Source organism: Coenobita brevimanus, chromosome 103 (genome assembly GCF_032717465.1).
Source record: "Coenobita brevimanus isolate Jiangsu-jjx chromosome 103, ASM3271746v2, whole genome shotgun sequence".
In the NCBI taxonomy this organism is placed as follows: Eukaryota; Metazoa; Arthropoda; class Malacostraca; order Decapoda; family Coenobitidae; genus Coenobita; species Coenobita brevimanus.
Genome location: NC_137056.1, coordinates 2,212,829 through 2,230,010, shown reverse-complemented (window position 1 = coordinate 2,230,010; position 17,182 = coordinate 2,212,829). Strand labels below are relative to the sequence as shown.

Genomic DNA, 17,182 nt, shown 5'->3' with positions numbered 1-17,182 from the left:
GAGGAGGGTGTATGTGAGTGAGGTGGAGGGCAGGAGAGCAAGGGGGCAGCCAAGAATAAGATGGAGGGATGGAGTGGAGAGGTATATGAGAGAGGAAGGTGTGAGCTGGGGGAGGGCAGCAAACTGGCAGGGGACCGGGCGACATGGAGGCGATTTGTTTGTTACCATCCCTTCCGGGATTAGGTGTCAGACAATAGATCCTGCCCTCACCAATAAAACCATTGCCACCACTGCTGCCAACAGCATGATCATTACTCCTTCTCCCACTAGTAAATGCGGTGAATAAAGGGATACCTGGACTTAAGAAAACCCAAAATAGAGCCTTGATTTGTCAAGAATTCATAAACATTACTTATCAAGGTGGCCATTAAGCCTAAAGGCCTGTTTCACCTAATCATCCTTTGATCGCTAACGGCACCTATACATTCATGGAATTTAATGAACATTTAAAAAGATCCCTAAGAGAACAACGAATCATCCTGGATGGAAAACAAAGCTGTTTATAGTCCTCCTCTAACTAACGTAACTTATAAAGGAACCACGACCAGGCATTACTTGCTTATTAACTTAACCAATATAACAACATAAAGCGAATGTGAAATCCTGAATTCTGATTACATAATTAAAATACAACATATACAAATTATAACCCAATCTCCATTTACCTTTCCCGCCTCCAGCCTTCTCTAATATAAACAATGTATGAAGTTTATTTTATAATACATTTTCAATTATATTTTTATTCCACACATTTATAAGACACTCAAATTTGGTAGTTGAAGTAATTAATACTCAGTGATAGCTATAGATATGGGTTATACTATTTTGTAATGAGCCTCAAGTAATAAGCCCTAGACATTTTCTTTATGCTAATGAATTAACATAGACGATCAGATAGTAAAAACTGGTGTCCTAATTATTTGCGCATGAAAAGCTAATAACCTGGTAGCCGTGACGTCAGAGCGGCGGGAAGCATGCGTCAGTAGTCAGCAAGCAACCGTTGTTCGGCACGTCCCGCAAGTTTTACACGCTCGTCTCATGTTCCTCCCTGCATCCTGGAGTTTAATGCAAGACCTGAACCAAGGCCATGAAGAGGCGTGCGAAGGAGGGCGATGAGGAAGGCAAGGAAGATGTGAAGCGGCGGAAAAGCGAGGTGCGTCATAGCAGAAGTGGCAGCCATGGTGGACAAAGGAGTGGCGCTACAACGGTTGGGCAGGCGTCGGGGCCAGGCAAGGCGTCCGCAGCGTCCCAGCCAGGCGTTTCCCCATTCCTCCTTCGCCTCAGAACACTGGCACAGAATATCCTGGTAAAGTAGAATATGAAGTGGATTATATTTTGGGGGGAAGTTAATATATAGTTTGGCGCCATGATGGGGGCGGTAAGCTCGAAATACCCGGGGTGGCGCGGCGGTTCAAGCCTCACCTTACCCGGCCACATGGGGGCACGCGGGGGATTTAATTTGAATAGGAGTATCCTTTTTCTGCTTTACATTATTATATTGCTGGTTTTGCCTGTATATTTATTTTAGCCCATAGGTAATTTTTCTATGGTAGCTTGTTGAAATTTCGTACTTGTTGAACAATGGCATCCTGGGGATTTAAATTTGAAAATGTACCTGTGTATCTGTTATGTGTTTTAGCTTGTTGGTGATTTTGTAACTAAGCCAACAGAAACCGTGCCAGTTGTATGACAAAATCTAATTATTTGTGGGGCCACATGGGTGTATTATGGTGTTTAACTGAATTAGCAGCTCAACCTTGACTTCAGCTGCCAAGTGATTTTCTAATAGTTGAAATTCCACGTTGTATCCTTTGTTCTTAGCATTAGGGATATCAGGTTAGGATATTTTTGTAGTATAATAGTCAGCATTTTGAAACGTAGCAATGCCTTCGTCTTTCGTACTGTACTTCGTTAATGCACAGGCAGGTAAGAATGATATTCATTGCAAATTCTGTAACTGCAGCCTATCAAGACTCCTTGTACACCTCGAGACAGATTTCCTTGCTCACATACCCACCTTGTCAACGTGCTATTGATTAAATTAGCCATCCTGTATGAGCGTAGTCATTTTGCCTCCAGAATTTTTAGATGTGCATTTTAACTGAATGTTAACTATCACTAAGTAGTGTGAGAGCTTAGAAGATATTGTTTTTTTTTTTTTTTTTTTTTTTTTTTTTTTTTTTTTTTTTTTAAAGGAAATGTGATGTATGGAATTGAACATCCAAACCAGCTTTCCATCATTACAGATACTGAAAGTAGGAGAATGAGATACAGACCATGATATCAAGTAAAACCACTAATTTACAGTGTATGTACTGTAAATCAAACTTTAGAGAGAGAGAGAGAGACATCTTGCAGTCCGAACTTCTATTGCTCAGAACAGTTAATGGAAATTACAGCATTTTCAGCCCTAGAAATCACAGTGGCCATTCATCAGTGATTCAGAAGTGGCAGCTTTAATATTAGGGAAAAGAACAAATGCCATAACCTTATTAAAGCCCATGAAAATTAACCCAACACAAGCTAACCCTAATTTGTCGTGGGTCGTACAAAGGGTAACATGGGAGGAATTGTGTGACAACCAGCAGTCTGGAATGAAAATATATCAACCTGTTTGACTGGGAGGATAATAATTATATGTTACTATGGCTGTCCATTGATAGGTTAGGTTAATTTAGTTAGGCTTTGTAAAGGTTAGGACACAGTTTTGGCACTTTTTCCAGTCCAGTACAGTAATAAGGTACATTAGGTTTCAGTTAATCATAAGAGTGGCCTGGAAATAATTGCTGTTGATTGTCAGAGTATCCACTGTTGCTAGAAAAATGCATAGCTGTACCTAGTATTCAGAGTATCAGTGGCTACTAGGTGTGTGCTCCTTTTGTGGGGGAGGGGGGTTGATATTTTAGGTTGGTTGTGTGCAAATATTCACAAGGAAAATTAAAGCTGAAGTAATATCTTGTGTGTCTGGATTAGTTATACAGTTTTTATTCTGATAGTGTGTTTATTTTCAGATGGGCAAAGCACCGAGCAGCCAGCTGATCGATATTGCCCTGAAGAAGTTTGTGATGCCTCCATGTAAAGGGGACTGGGAGGTGGAGTGCGAGATGATGGTGACAGTCCTCTATGTGGCTCTTACCTCGCCCTCATGTTCGTGGACACAGGCTAGAGATGTACTCATGTTATTTACAAGGAGGTGTAAGTACTTTATAAGATTACTAAGCTTGCAAGATATTTTAAGTTTCAGTCCAATAGTGTATATTTATGGAGAAACTTCTCAAATTGGAGAGATTAACTACAGCCTTTGTTTACCTCCTTATTATCCGGGGGGCTTTCCTAAGTTGAATAGTCATTTGATAGCAAAATAAAGTAGAACAATAAATTGCTGGGTTCAGGTTGTTTATCAGTACTGTACACCTATTCCAACCTAACCTGTTCTAAGAAGCTGTTCAGTACTTTGTTGTAATTATTATGAAGCTCACTAATTTCCTTCCTCCAGCAGCTGTGCAGTAGTTATTAATTCTTTACCAAACTGGCACGGCTTTTCCATATTTACTGTTGAAGTGAGTCTTCACGGGTTACTTGTTATTACCCCTTGGTTACCACAGCTACTGGGAATATTTACAGACTTACCTTTGAAAAGCCATTAATGAGATTTAGAATGCGTAAATATTCCACCGGCGTCTGCCAGTCACTGCCCATGATTAACGTTCCCAACGCGCATTTTCAGATTTGAAATCTGGCTGTCAAACACAAGGAAGATTAAATTGGATTAGGTCTGGTTTGGTTAGGTTTGGCTAAGTCATTGAGTTTCCCATTGCCTTGACATGGGATGCGCTTGGTCAGAGGGATCATCAGTAAACATTGCTGTGGACAACCTGGCCGCTTCCTTAAGCCCTAAAATTGGTATATGGCCTTTTTCTAGTTACTTCTTGCAGTTACAAAAGAACAGTTAACTATCTGTGTTGGATATATACCAAAATTACTTACCTTGAGATCATGAGTTTGTTATGGGTGGAAGCACCGTGCATGTTTGGTAAAGAATTACCCTTTATTAAGTACGCTCACTAATTTTCTTTAGCACTAACTTACTTTCACTTGGGTAAATGTCATAATTGTACTTGGTTCCTAAGATGTCAGTCCTGAATGGCGAATTATGTAGAATGGATGAAGAATTTCTTGCCACTTCTAAGGTTTTGGGAAAGTCATGCATCATCATCATACATCATCCAGACCTCCTTTCCCACCTTAAGAAAGGGTGAGGAGTAGCAACGTCCAGACAGCCGAAGTTTGCCGGATCCATTGAGCCATGCTTCCATTCACTCATCATTCAAGCCCTCAGAATCATGGCTCTGTCTGATATGCCAAAAAAAATTTCACCACATTCTGTAGCTTCACATAAACGTATCCAATAGTCGATCATATACCAGCCAGAATCCTTAGTCCTGGGAATCATGGCTAGTCCATATATAGACAGTACCCTTTTTATATCTGCTTGATTTGTAGGGGTTTTCTCATAAGTAAATTTTGAGTACCCTACCTCAACCTAATCCTTAGGTGGGAAAAGAGGCCTGGATGATGATGTAGCAGTAGCATTTAAATTATTGAATAGGTAGTGAGTTTGGTATTTACTTTTGACAGGGATAGAGGGAAAAGTTTTGACATTGGAGGAAATGGTAACATCTTTTAAAGAGGAGTGGAAATGCTCAGCAACAGCAGTGCTCATCTTGCTGTGTGCAAACTTGAGCCCAGAAGAGTGGAACATCATGCTGCTAAAGGAAGATGTCCTCTCCTGGCAAGATAGCTGGCTCGGCACAACTTTACCCGAGTGGCTGAGCGATGCAACGGCTTGCCTGGGGAAAATATCCACCCTCACTGCCCTGCTAAAGGTGTCTGCCACAATTCTGCACAATGCCTCTGTTGGCGGCAGCAATGAACACAGCTTTGTCGGGTCCCTGACCACTTTCCTAAATGGTAGTAAATTATATAAAGAGGGTGGTTATCACGGATGCCTAGATGCTCTACGATCTGTTTCTCTTCATCATTGTGGACCAGATTTGCAAGGATGGATATCTTGGCTAAAGGGACTGTGCCTTGCAAAAATGAACAATCCGTATACAGCTGTATTGAAATTACAAGAGGCTGTTGATAGGAGTGTCCACTGCCTCCCTGCCATCTACAACATTTCACAAGTCTTCAGTGCTATGGGCAAAAGGAAGGCAGAGGCAGAATCTTTATCACTTATAACACAGGTGAGTTTTTTTCAGGTTCCAGTTGGCATCATATTCCATACTAGAATTGTCACTCATCCTGGTTTATGTTTAGCAGGGTTGACTGGATGGGTGTGTCTCTGGTACATGTTGTTTATGGTCATGACTAGAGATTTCACACTCATCCAGGCAGCATCTGTGAAAAGCATCGTATCAACATGGGTAATGGTGTGTGCAGTATGTACTGCACTTGGCACTGGAAAGAGTAGTTTTTTTAACAGGACAGAGCTGTAGTAGTAAATAGCATATTTTAATATCCATGTTACATCACTATTTTTAACTAATTATTGTGAAATGTTTTAACCATACCAAATACTCAATGAATTTTCCTAATTTTTTTCACAGTGTAGAGGTCTGTACGTTTTTGACTGCTATTTGTTAGAAATATTAGTAAGTTTTGCCAACCTTCTCATCCCTTCTCTTTCAGCAGTGCAGGTTATTATTGTCTATTGAGAAGTTGATATGCAGTGAATGAGGAGCTTTGTGGGTAGGAACTACCACTGTGGTAGGGTTGACATGTGTCCCATCACAGTGATAGTACCTTACTGGGAAGCCTCCCTGGACAGCTGGTATTTCATTATGTTTTGTACAAAATATTTATTATTTTTAAAGGCAAATAAACATTATGCTGTAGGTTTTGTATTTTTATCCTGATATCTAGCTTAGAAGTAGAATACTGAATGTCATATCGTTGAAAGAGTTGATGCTCAAAAGGTGTTTTGTTATGCCATTAATGTTTTAGAACTTGGTTCAGCTTGCAGTCCATAGAAAACAGCTGTACCATGGCCACCCATAATATGGTGCTGTTTCAGGATGTTTATGTATTTAAAAGAGTGGGTAGGACGGGGGTTGGCATAATGAGTAACCCCTTCACCACAAGCTCTTCTCATGAGTACCATATCTGAGTAGTAGGAGGAACTAGTTTGTTTTAGACAGCCCTCTGTTATTCCCATAGTAAAGTATTGGCTTTTGACATCCTTGTACATTCCTGTTGCTCAGAAATAACATGCAAGGTACAATGTGGTGAAGGGGTTAACATTACAAAAATTTGAACATGCACAGTTTCTTTCATGGTGGATGGGATCATGAGTTTTGAGTTGGGGATTGTGAGGCAAAATTATTATACAGTAGGCTGCGGTAGACATTGGTTAGGGTAGTCCTCCAAGGTCAGTTATTTTTCATTAAAGACACTCACTCGATGTAGTGCTGCTCTCGGGTGTCTGCCCTTTCCTCTCCTTTCTCCATTGCTTCCTTCCTCTTTTGTCTTTCTTTCCTTCATTCTTTCCTCTTCCTTCTGCCCATGGGTCACTCTACACTGAGTGACAAGCCTAATGGTTTCCTGTACACCAGGAAACCATTTACTATGTTGGGTGGTAACCATATAACCAAATTATGGCACCTGGTGGTTTAGCGGGTATTTACAGCTCTCCAATCGGATTGAGCCAGTTAAGGTTTATATCCAAGGGCTGGTTGGGGTTATTGCTCATGTAATGCTACTCGGGGATGAGTGAGGCTGGTCACTCTCATGTTAAATGTCAGGACCAAATTACCTAGCCCTGGACTAATATGCTCCTCATGGGGCAACTTACAGTAGAATTGGATGATGGATGGATGGATGAGTAAATATCAGCAGAATATAAGAGACAAGCTCATAGGGAACTACCAGCAGTGCAGAATAGGAAACTGACCGAGTTATTGTAGATATGACTGCCTTATTGCCAGTCTTGCTGACAGCTGTGATAAAAGGTAACAGCTTCAACAATTAATCTTACCCAATGTGAATGTGAATCATCCTAATATAGTTTACCACCCTGTGCACTGAGAATAAAAGAGTGGATGGGTTAATAAGACAAAAGATGTGTGAAGTATACTGTTCTGGAGGGGATGAAAGGGTTCACACACACAAAAAAAATAGCCTAAAGGGAATGCATTTCGTGAAATAGGTACAGTTGTGGTGGATTAAAGAATGTATTGTACCATAGTGAAGTAGCTGAGTAATGTAGAAATACTGTAATGAGTTATTTTCTAAAGAATCAGATACAAGGGTACTTAAAGTCGTGTGACATTTGGGATGAACTGGTAGGATGGAGAAGAAAATGTCAGAAGATAATAGTAGGAAATCAAATAAATGTAGAAAATAGGTACAGTAATTACACGAGTATGTTTAGGGTAGTGCAAGTCATTAGAAGTCAAGGATAACAAATAGCTATGGTAGATAAAGGTCATTTGAATGAAGAGGATAGAACAAAATTCACTTGGCAGTAGAAGAATTTTTTAAGGAAAGCCCGTGTTAGGGAAGGGATGTTTTTCAGGAGTGAGGCAAGAGATGGTGCCTTTGATGTCATATGCTAACAGGACTTCAGTGATGGCTTGCATATAACCTCAGCAATTTTAATACCTCCTTGTCAGTCAGCTTCATTTCAGTCAATAACACCAGATGCTTAATGCAGCTTAGAGGGCCTCTACTACTAGGGAGTGTTAGTAAAGATTTTCTGACCCTTTGAGTTTGACAAAGCTCAAGCTGAGTAAAATTGTCAGTATAGCAGAAAAAAAAAATTATAGACTTTGGTTGATTTACATTACATTGGATATGATAAATCACCATGGATCCTTGTCTTATCCAGGTGGAGATAAAAGTTTGTAATATATCATCTACTCTACCTTCACTTTTCTCTAGTTAATACAGTGTTCCTGAGAGAGACTTGGTATGTTTCTCTGACCATCTTTGACATTATTGACCAGGGAAGAAAGTGACAGACATACTGTAGGTGTGAAGTAGATGCAGTGTTAAGAGTTGGTGAAATTGTTTCTTTGAGTCCCAAATGATACAGGCTCAAGTCTTAAACATATTCTGCAGAGGGTGATAGAGCAGAATAGTCCTGGTGTTTTGAATCTACAAAGTGCCATCTTATCTTTACATCACACCCCAGTGCAAGATCTGCCACATCGAGCACTCTTTCTCCTGGCACTCAACTGTTTGGAGGCTAAGGTGAGAGTTGCAGAGGTACAAGTTTCTAAAAATAATAGAAGAGAGGAGAGTGGCTTGGAAGGGTAAGAGTTGGATCTGTTTATTCTTATTTTGCAGAGGATACAGTTTTGCTAGATGAGAAATGGAAATTGCAAAGTGTATGTTTTAGTGTTATAGTAGTAAACTTTTGAGGTAAGACTTAAGTAACATGAAATTGGAGAATAAGTTTTGCAACTGTAGGATTTAAGGGGATGTATAGATTTACTGCTTACATACCATTCAAGGATGGGCAACTGATCACATTTGCCTTAAATGAATGAACTAGGTGTCTGTAGTTTAGTTTAGCCCTGGGTCTTGATGCTTTTGTTGGGTGAGATAGGCCTAGTTTATATAGTTACCTCCACTTTTAGAAACTCTCCCATCTTACATGGGTCAGAATATTTTAGGGGTAGTGCTTGCTCTTCATGACCGTAGGGTTGACAGTTTGAGCCCATGCCAGGGTAATGTATATCTGGTGAGAGATGTAGTGGTCTCCAAGGATCTCTCTTTCCCCTGCAGAGCTGTATGGTTCACTGGTCCTAGCAAGGGGATTTCACCCTCTTCCATCTTACAGGAATACACAGAAGCTTCCAAGCATTTGACATCCCTCATCAGTCAGCTTGAGGTGGTGAGCGAGCCAGTTACCAAAGGACGGACATTGGTAAGGCGTGAGGATGAGATACCCAGTTTGCCTGAAACTCAGACCATCCTAGTGATGGCTGCCCTGGCCCACCTCTACTCTGGAGACTTTAACAATGTGCTCAAGACACTGGAAGGAAGACTTGAAGACGCAGGTTACCACTGCATTGCTTATTGTGTTTTTGCTCATACTGTATTACCCAGTCTTAGCAATAAAAGCATTTTACATTAAAAATAGCATAATGTAGCAATTTCGTTATGCAGAGACTGCACTGTCCAGTACACCATAGTTTAGCACAGTTAAATATCATCATTCACTAACTGGTCACCATGAAATTTCAGTTTCTGAACATCACACAAGGTTGTTTGGTGACAGGTGGTGGTAACTATCATCCACTCTCTATGTAGTGCTGCCTACTTCTTTCACCAACCCCCTGGGGAGGGGAGGAGAGAATACTTTCCCAATATCCCTGCTTGTCGTAAGAGGCTACCAAAAGGGTGCTTATTGTCTCCAGTCTTTTTCTCCTAACTGTTGTCTTCTTCTCTACTATTCTACCTTTCTTCTTGATATATCTGTGTTCCTGGACTTTACTTTCCCTCTGCTGCAGTGCCATATAGCCATATTATGGCGTGGTACTAAATGGTACTACTTCTTCATTATTTCTTCTTGCCTTCTTCCCTCCACATCATTCTTTTTCTGTGTCTGCCCTCCTTTCTTCCAATTTCTCCCATCCTTCCTGTCCATTTTATTGCATTCCTTTCCATTTTGGGTGGCTTTACACTTAATGACAAGCATAATGGTTTCTATTAACCTAGGAAACCATTTACAACACTGGGTGGTAACATGTAATGAAATAATGGGATGATGTGGACCCTACTATTATGCCCCTGTTAACTAGGTGGAGAGATGCAAATGCAGCCTCCATTCAGGAACCCAACCTCCACACTTATCCCTGCACCTCATTGTGGTGAGGTGCCCTGGAGGGGCAGTTGCTTGTTAATGGGTCTGCTTAGGCAGACAAACCAGGATCACTCGGCAACATACGGTTGTGTTCATATTGGTTAAGGAGGCTTCCCAGCACCTCTTCCTTACTAGTTTTATTTCTGTGTAAAATTTCTGTTCATCAGTAATTGTTATGGATATTAAATTGACAAAAATAACTTTTGAAAATATCAGTGTACAATAATATGTTAAATAAATCACTAAGGAAGAAGTGCTAGAAAGCTTTCTTAACTAACAAGAGTACATGCCTCAGTGTTTCCCAGTGCTGCATAATATGAATATACTGTACAGCACTGCCTGAATGAAGTATGAATATCAATGACCATCATTCAAGAAAAATTAGAGCAAATACATCAGTCTATCCGTTTCAGGTGACCATCCATATAGGCGACTAGTTTGCCCAGCTTTTTGTTAGTTTGTTCTTAGGTTTAACAACTATTTACATTTTGACCAACAACATTCTGACAGCTGTAGGTGCTGTTTTATTATTTAGAAGTTGGAAGATTTTATGACCAGGCATCTTTGCTTGTAACATATACTCATCAGTTTGTTTTCCTTGTTCCCATTAATCAACCAGATGGGTAGGCTATTAAAAATAGGGGGGGAGGGGGAAGGGGAGGAATTATTCAAGCCTGTTAGATTCAAGTACATGTATACCAGTCTCATTATGATAAACCATGGGTGTTGCATATAGCATGGTCACCATCTTTGGATCTGCCAATGTTGGGTGACTTCATATAGAAATGAAAGTAAGTTCAAATTGTTACAAACTCATTTAGGAACCTGGTGCTGTATGAGAGTTTTGATTATGAAAAAAAAAAAGTGCAGATTTTATGCTGAATTTGGTGACTGTATTAATTCAGATGAAGTACAGTACATAGAAACTAAAGTATAGTGTTTTTAAAATGTTACAGACTCTGCTGGGAACCTGGCGCTGTATGAGAGTTCTGATGAGGGCAAGATGATGTGCCTGACAGCTGCAGTGGGATGTCTAGTCAGAGTTGATGCTTTCTCAGAGCTGGATTTTACTGCTGAAGCTCTTACAGAGTGCTCAAAGTTAGTTTCAGTTTGAATCATCATTATTTTTAAGACAGTAGTACAGTACACCCTCTTGGCTCCAGTCTTGATTCTTGGAAAAATATGTATTATTTACGTAAGTGTTTTTTTGTTTGCAAGTGTTACTGTGTCTTAGGCCGTGGTAACTAAGTAGAACACTTTTATGCCAGATTGGATTAGAAAAAAATATATATATATTACTAACACTGGAAAACAGGGTGATTTTGTGGCCTAAAATGGACCATCCTCCAAGAACTTTCTTAGTACAGTAAAAATCCTTTCATTCGGCAGCTGGTCTTACAGTATTTCTGGTCTTTCGGTGTTTGTCATAAATAGTCCTATGACGAAAGTTCTCCGCTCTTCCAGCACACATGCTGAGCCGATCAGCCAATTAGGTGCTGCTGGTGCTAGATCTAGTACTTTTCATAAGTGCCAATAAATATTAGATTTTCTTCTATATATAGTGCATTTTGAAGTCCAATGTAGCGTGAAAGCTTGAACAGTTCACCTACAGCTTAGCGTGTTTTAAAGTTGAGCTTAGCAGTTTTGAAGATTTCAAGATTTCTGCTTGCCAACACTGCATGCACCATCAGCCATCATGACTCGTGAGTGTCTGGCCTTGTGAGCAGGACCTTTTGAAAGTTTATAAACCTTGTCGTGCTGTGTTATGGTCATTCTCTCGTTCTCATGTTGCACTATGGCCTCTACTAGTGGAAAGCCCACTGGTGTTGTGAAAAAATGCACCTGTATGGTGCTGAATGTCACCAAGAAGATTGAATTATTGAAATAATTGAAGGCAGGTGTTCCTAGGAAAAAGGTAATAGAAGATTTCTGTTTGAGCTCTTCCACTGTATATGACCTAGAGAAACACAAGGCTGATTTAGTGGTTAGGGTTGACCATTAATACTTGCTAGACACTGATTGCATTGAGGTGACCAACCATGAATGCTAGAAACTTTTTGGCATGTTTTCCCGGTCATTTGGCAGTTTTTGCTCTTTCAGCACCTGCTTGGTCCTTAAGATACTGAATGAGAGGACTTTTGCTGTAACATTCATTATTCATCTTCATTGGCTAGGCTGTGTAGTCATCAAAAGTAGTAGTATATATTTTATGCTTCATACTTAACCTGTGGATTGCAAACCACAGCTCAGGCTGTGCTAACCTTCCAGTGGCCGTGCATCACCGCTAACTACTCCACCCCTATGCAGTCTTAAATATGATGCTACTGCAGACTTTTTTTTTTTTTTTTTTTTTTTTTTTTTTTACCCACAAGATGATGCCCTGGATGTTTATCTTCAAGTTTATAATAAAGAAGTACTAAAAAAAAAAAAAAATCATTTTTTGCGCACCACGGGGTGGGATAAAAAGGTAATTGCACAATCCACGGGTTAAACTTTAGACAGAGTTCAGAAATACTATAGAATATTTGTCACAAGTTCTGTATAACTAGCCATTTGTATACTGTATATTGAATGATGTCACTCATTAAAATGTTATAATGTAGCATACGTGCAGAAGTGATGTAGCTTCTCATGGTGGCAGACAAAATTAGGTGGCTTTGCTGCTATGAATGTCCCACCCTTTCTGATCCTCAAAAGGGGATGATGGACTGCAGGAAAAGGGGAGTTTCAGCTTGCAAACCACCATGTTCACATCCAGATGAGCCTGGTGCCACAAACAGCAACATCGTTACTCAGTTACTTGACGTACCAAAACAAGGAGGAACATCGCCCTGGGGGTAGGGGGGTTTCAAGAATACTCCCCCAGTATCCCTGCTTGTCGTACGAGGCGACTAAAAGGGTTGGTGGTGGGTTAGTGCCCCACCCCGTAAAAAGAACTAACTAAAAAAGCAAATAAAGCGCCTCGGACCCGGACGGACCATACGTTGACGACTAAGGAACGGACAAAGGACATTCTGAGAGTAGGAGCGTGGAATGTGAGAGGAGTGAATGATGAAGTGAAAGAGAGAGAGATTGTCCAGGTGCTTGAGGATGCAAAAGTGGATATATGTGGATTGACTGAAACTAAATGGAAAGGTGAAAGGATGAGAGAATGGGAATACGGTGTAGGTATATGTGCGGGAGTCAGTGAGAATGAGAGGGCAAGAGAGGGAGTATGTCTGATGATAAGCAAGAAGTGGAAGGAGAATATAAGAGAGTATGGAACAATGGGTGCAAGGATTGTATGGGTGAGGATGAAAGTAGGTATACAAGCATGGGCGATTGTATGTGTGTATGCTCCAACTGAGGATCGAGTGGCAAGAGTGAAAGATGAGTTTGGGCGAGAGTAGAAGCATGTATGGACAAGTTTGAGAGGAGCGAGAGAACGCTGTTGATTGGAGACATGAATGGCAAAGTCGGGAATGTACGAGTGGATGGAGTGGTTGGTCAGTGGGGTGTGCCAGCGGAAGTAGATGGGAATGGTAGTGCTTTGGTGGACATCTGTGCTGGTAAGGGGTTGGCAATAGCCAACACCTACTAGTCATAAGATGATCCACCGGTATACATGGAGATTAATGAGGAGGATGGATGGTGAACTTGTTGAACGAAAGGCAATGATAGACTACGTGTGTGTGGATGAGCGAATGAGAAGACAAGTGTTGGATGCAAGGGTGTGGAGAGGGTGGGGAATGGAGTCTCGGACCATCACTTAGTGATGGCCAAGGTAAAGCTGCAAAGAAAGTGGTTGAGGAGGCGAAGGGAAGACAGGAGGAAGCAGCTCCTGTGAGAAGAGTGGAGAAATTGCAAGATAGTGAGAAGAGGACAGAGTATAAGAGCATAGTGGAAGAAAGATTGGGAAGGTATGAGCTAGAGCAGATGGAAGGGGTGGAAGACGTATGTAAGATATTCACGGAAGAGATAAGCGCAGCGTGTGAGGCGGTTTGTGGAGTGAGGAGGAGATGCAAGGGTGTGCAAGGGACAGCATGGTGGAATGATGAGGTGAAGCGAGCTGTGGAACAAAAGAAGAAGGCATATGGTGAATGGTTGACGAGTAGAGGTAGGGGGAGAAGATGAGAGAGAGAAGAGAGAGGTATATGTGAGCAGGAGAAGGGAGGTTAAGAGACTGGTGAAGGAGAGTAAGAAGAAAGTGAATGAAGAGTTTGGGAGGAATCTGAGTGTGAAATGGAGGGAGAGTAAGAAATTGTTTTGGAAGGAGGTAAAGAAAGTAAGGCAGTGTGAAAGGGAAATAGTAGGGGAGTGAAAGATAGGAATAATAGATTGTTGGTGGAGAAAAGAGAGAAATTGAGGAGATGGAAGGAGCACTTTGAGAATTTGTTGAATGTAGAGAGTGAGAGCAGTGTGAGTATAAGTGGTTGGGGAATGGCTGGGAGAAGAAGAGATGAGAGGAGGGAGGAAGAGATCAGTAGGTCGGAAGTAGTGGAAGCGATGAAGAAGATTAAGTTGGGAAAGGCCCCAGGAATTGATGGAGTGTGTGGTGAAATGCTTAGGTATGGGGGTGAGATTGTTGTGGAGTGGATATGGAAGTTGTGTAGATTGGCTTGGGAAGAGGGAAGGGTTCCAGAGGACTGGAAATCAGGTATAATTGTTCCTCTGTACAAAGGAAAAGGGGAGAGAGAAGTATGTGGTAACCATAGGGGTATTTGCCTTCTTAGTGTGACTGGTAAAATATATGGTAGAATACTCATTGATAGGGTTAGGCATATGACAGAGGAGCTAGTTGGAGAAGAACAAGGGGGATTTAGGAAGGGGAAAAGGGTGTGTAGATCAGATATTTGTTCTAAGATGTTTAGTGGAGAAGTATCTAGAGAAGGGAAGGAAAGTGTATGCTGCCTTCATGGACTTGGAGAAAGCTTATGACAGAATAGATAGGAAAGGTATGTGGAAGGTATTAAGAATATATGGAGTGGAGGGGAAATTGTTGAGTGCTGTGAAGGGTATATACGAGGGAGCTAGGGCTACGGTGCGAGTGAATGGTGAGCTGAGTGAGTTCTTTGATCTCAATGTGGGACTGAAACAGGGGTGTGTAATGTCTCCATGGCTGTTTAATATATATATGGATGGGGTCGTAAAGGAGGTACAAGGTAGGGCAGTGGATGTGGGGGTGGCCCTAATGAATGAGGGTGAGATTTGGAAGCTTCCGGTGTTGCTGTTTGCTGATGATACAGTATTGTTGAGTGAAGATGAATGGGAGTTGCAAGGTTTGGTGAATGAATTTGGGACAGTGTGTAGGAGGAGGAAGCTGAAAGTTAATATAAACAAAAGTAAAGTTATGGTGTTTGAGAGGAATGAAGTCACAGAGTGTGCAGTGAGGTTGGATGGTGAGGATATGGAGAATGTGAGTTCATTCAAGTACTTGGGTAGTGTGATGAGTAAGGATGGAACTTTGGGGGATGAAGTACGTGAAAGGGTACAGCAGGGAAGGAAGGTTGTTGGCACACTGAAAGCAGTGATGAGAAATAGGGAGGTGAGTATGGAAGTTAAGAAGTCACTGCATGATGGTATTGTGATCCCTACCCTGACGTATGGAAGCGAGGCGTGGACCTTGCAAGAGGGAACAAGTCAAGAGTGAGAGCAGTGGAAATGAGTTACTTGAGAGGAGCATGTGGAGTGACATGGAGGGACAGGTTGACGAATGAAGAAGTGAAGGAACGTTGTGGGGTAGATGTGGATGTGGTTGAAAAGATTAGGAGAAATACACTGAGGTGGTTTGGACATGTGGAGAGGATGGAGAATGAAAGACTGGCTAAGAGGGTGTATGTGGGTGAGGTGGAGGGAGGGAGAGGGAGGGGTAGACCGAGGATGAGGTGGAGGGATGGAGTTGAGAGGTATATGAGGGAGGGGGGGGTGAGTTGGGGGGAGGGTAGTCAAATGGTGGGTGACAGAGTGACTTGGAGGCGTTTTGTCTGCGGCCACCCTTTGCGGGATTAGGGCGTCGGGCTATAGATAGATAGATAGATCATTTAGTAACTGACCTGTTTGTGTATATTCTGCAGGCTGGAACAAGGGACAATATGGATTAGTGGAATTGAGAGGAGTATGTGGGACCAGGGGATGCTGAAGATGAGAGCATTGCTCTATAAAATCCAGAGCTCACTGCATGCTGTAAAACAAGATCACCAGAGCCAACAGCACTACAAGAGACGCTCAGCCCAGTGTCATGCCGGTTTGAGGAGTGACCATAGTCCAGCATGGAATAAGCATTTATCAGTTTCTCATAAAATGTTAATTGATATCATGTTTGATTACATTACTGAGAAACTGAGTGGCACTTAACTGTAACTGAATGGTGCTGTTACTTTTTTGTTATAGGTTCTGTTGGTGATCAACACTGCCTGCCTGCAACTCATCAAGGGGGCAGGTAGTATATTTACTTTATGTATTATCTGAGAGTCAATTCATGAAACATGAATTTATTTATTTTACAAACGCTAATTAATTTTTGTACATAGTATAGTTTTGTTTTCTGAATCATACCTACCCCATGTACTGCATGGAATAATGATGAATGTACAGGGTGCTTGATATTATTTATACTGTATTTGAAGCTGAAAAACATCATTGATTTGGAGGTGATCAGTGCCAGGAAGGCCATGGCATTTAATACACATGAGGCCTGTCATCCCACCTTTTAAAAATTCTGGATTGTTTTAACCTGGCCTTGGTCTCCTGTACCTCAAAGGGGATAATAAAAGGACTAGCTGTTGATATCACAGCTGGTAATGGATGCCCTACAATGTGCCCTGGTAACAACTTGGAGATAGTGGAAATCCCTAGTAAAGTTGTCACTGTTGATGGTTTGGGTATCCGTCATTAGTCCACACATGTATGGTAAGGCTGAAGAGAATAAGATTTTCCAGCAGCAGCTGAAAATACTGTACTATATTGTAACAAGCTCTGTATCACTATAGTTGCGGAGTACGACTCTGAGGGTGTCATTATCGTACCCTGGCACCCTACCCGTCAACTGTGCTTCCAATTTTGTGTATAATATGATACGCCTGTGATTCGTTTATCATATGTTCGTGTATTATAATATTCGTGTATAATATATTCCTGTATAATAATATGATACGAAATCAGAAGCACAGCTGAGGGGTAGGTTGCCAGGGTATGATAATGACAACCTCAGAGTTGTGCACCGCGATTATAGCTGCAGAATCAATACTGTATCCGATTAGTTGAAGCTGGTGTAATCACAACACATGGAACCATAAGGGAATTAATAAAAGTTTCATTAAAAAGAACCAT

At 41.3% G+C, this 17,182-nt stretch overlaps 1 protein-coding gene across 2 annotated transcripts; it reads left to right on the top strand.

Annotated features, from left to right (window-relative positions):
• The first annotated feature begins 978 nt into the window (after positions 1 to 978).
• Positions 979 to 17,172, top strand: LOC145415761 (uncharacterized). 2 transcript variants are annotated; one of them, XM_080285001.1, is made up of 7 exons: positions 979 to 1,306; positions 3,012 to 3,195; positions 4,639 to 5,249; positions 8,125 to 8,256; positions 8,849 to 9,068; positions 10,831 to 10,972; positions 15,928 to 17,172. In XM_080285001.1, the coding sequence occupies exons 1-7, from the start codon at positions 1,088 to 1,090 to the stop codon at positions 16,205 to 16,207; spliced, it is 1,788 nt and encodes a 595-aa protein (XP_080141127.1). In that variant the 5' UTR covers positions 979 to 1,087; the 3' UTR covers positions 16,208 to 17,172. The 2 variants fall into 2 exon arrangements, with proteins under 2 accessions (XP_080141127.1, XP_080141128.1); XM_080285002.1 differs by lacking the exon at positions 8,125 to 8,256.
• Positions 17,173 to 17,182: the final 10 nt, after the last annotated feature.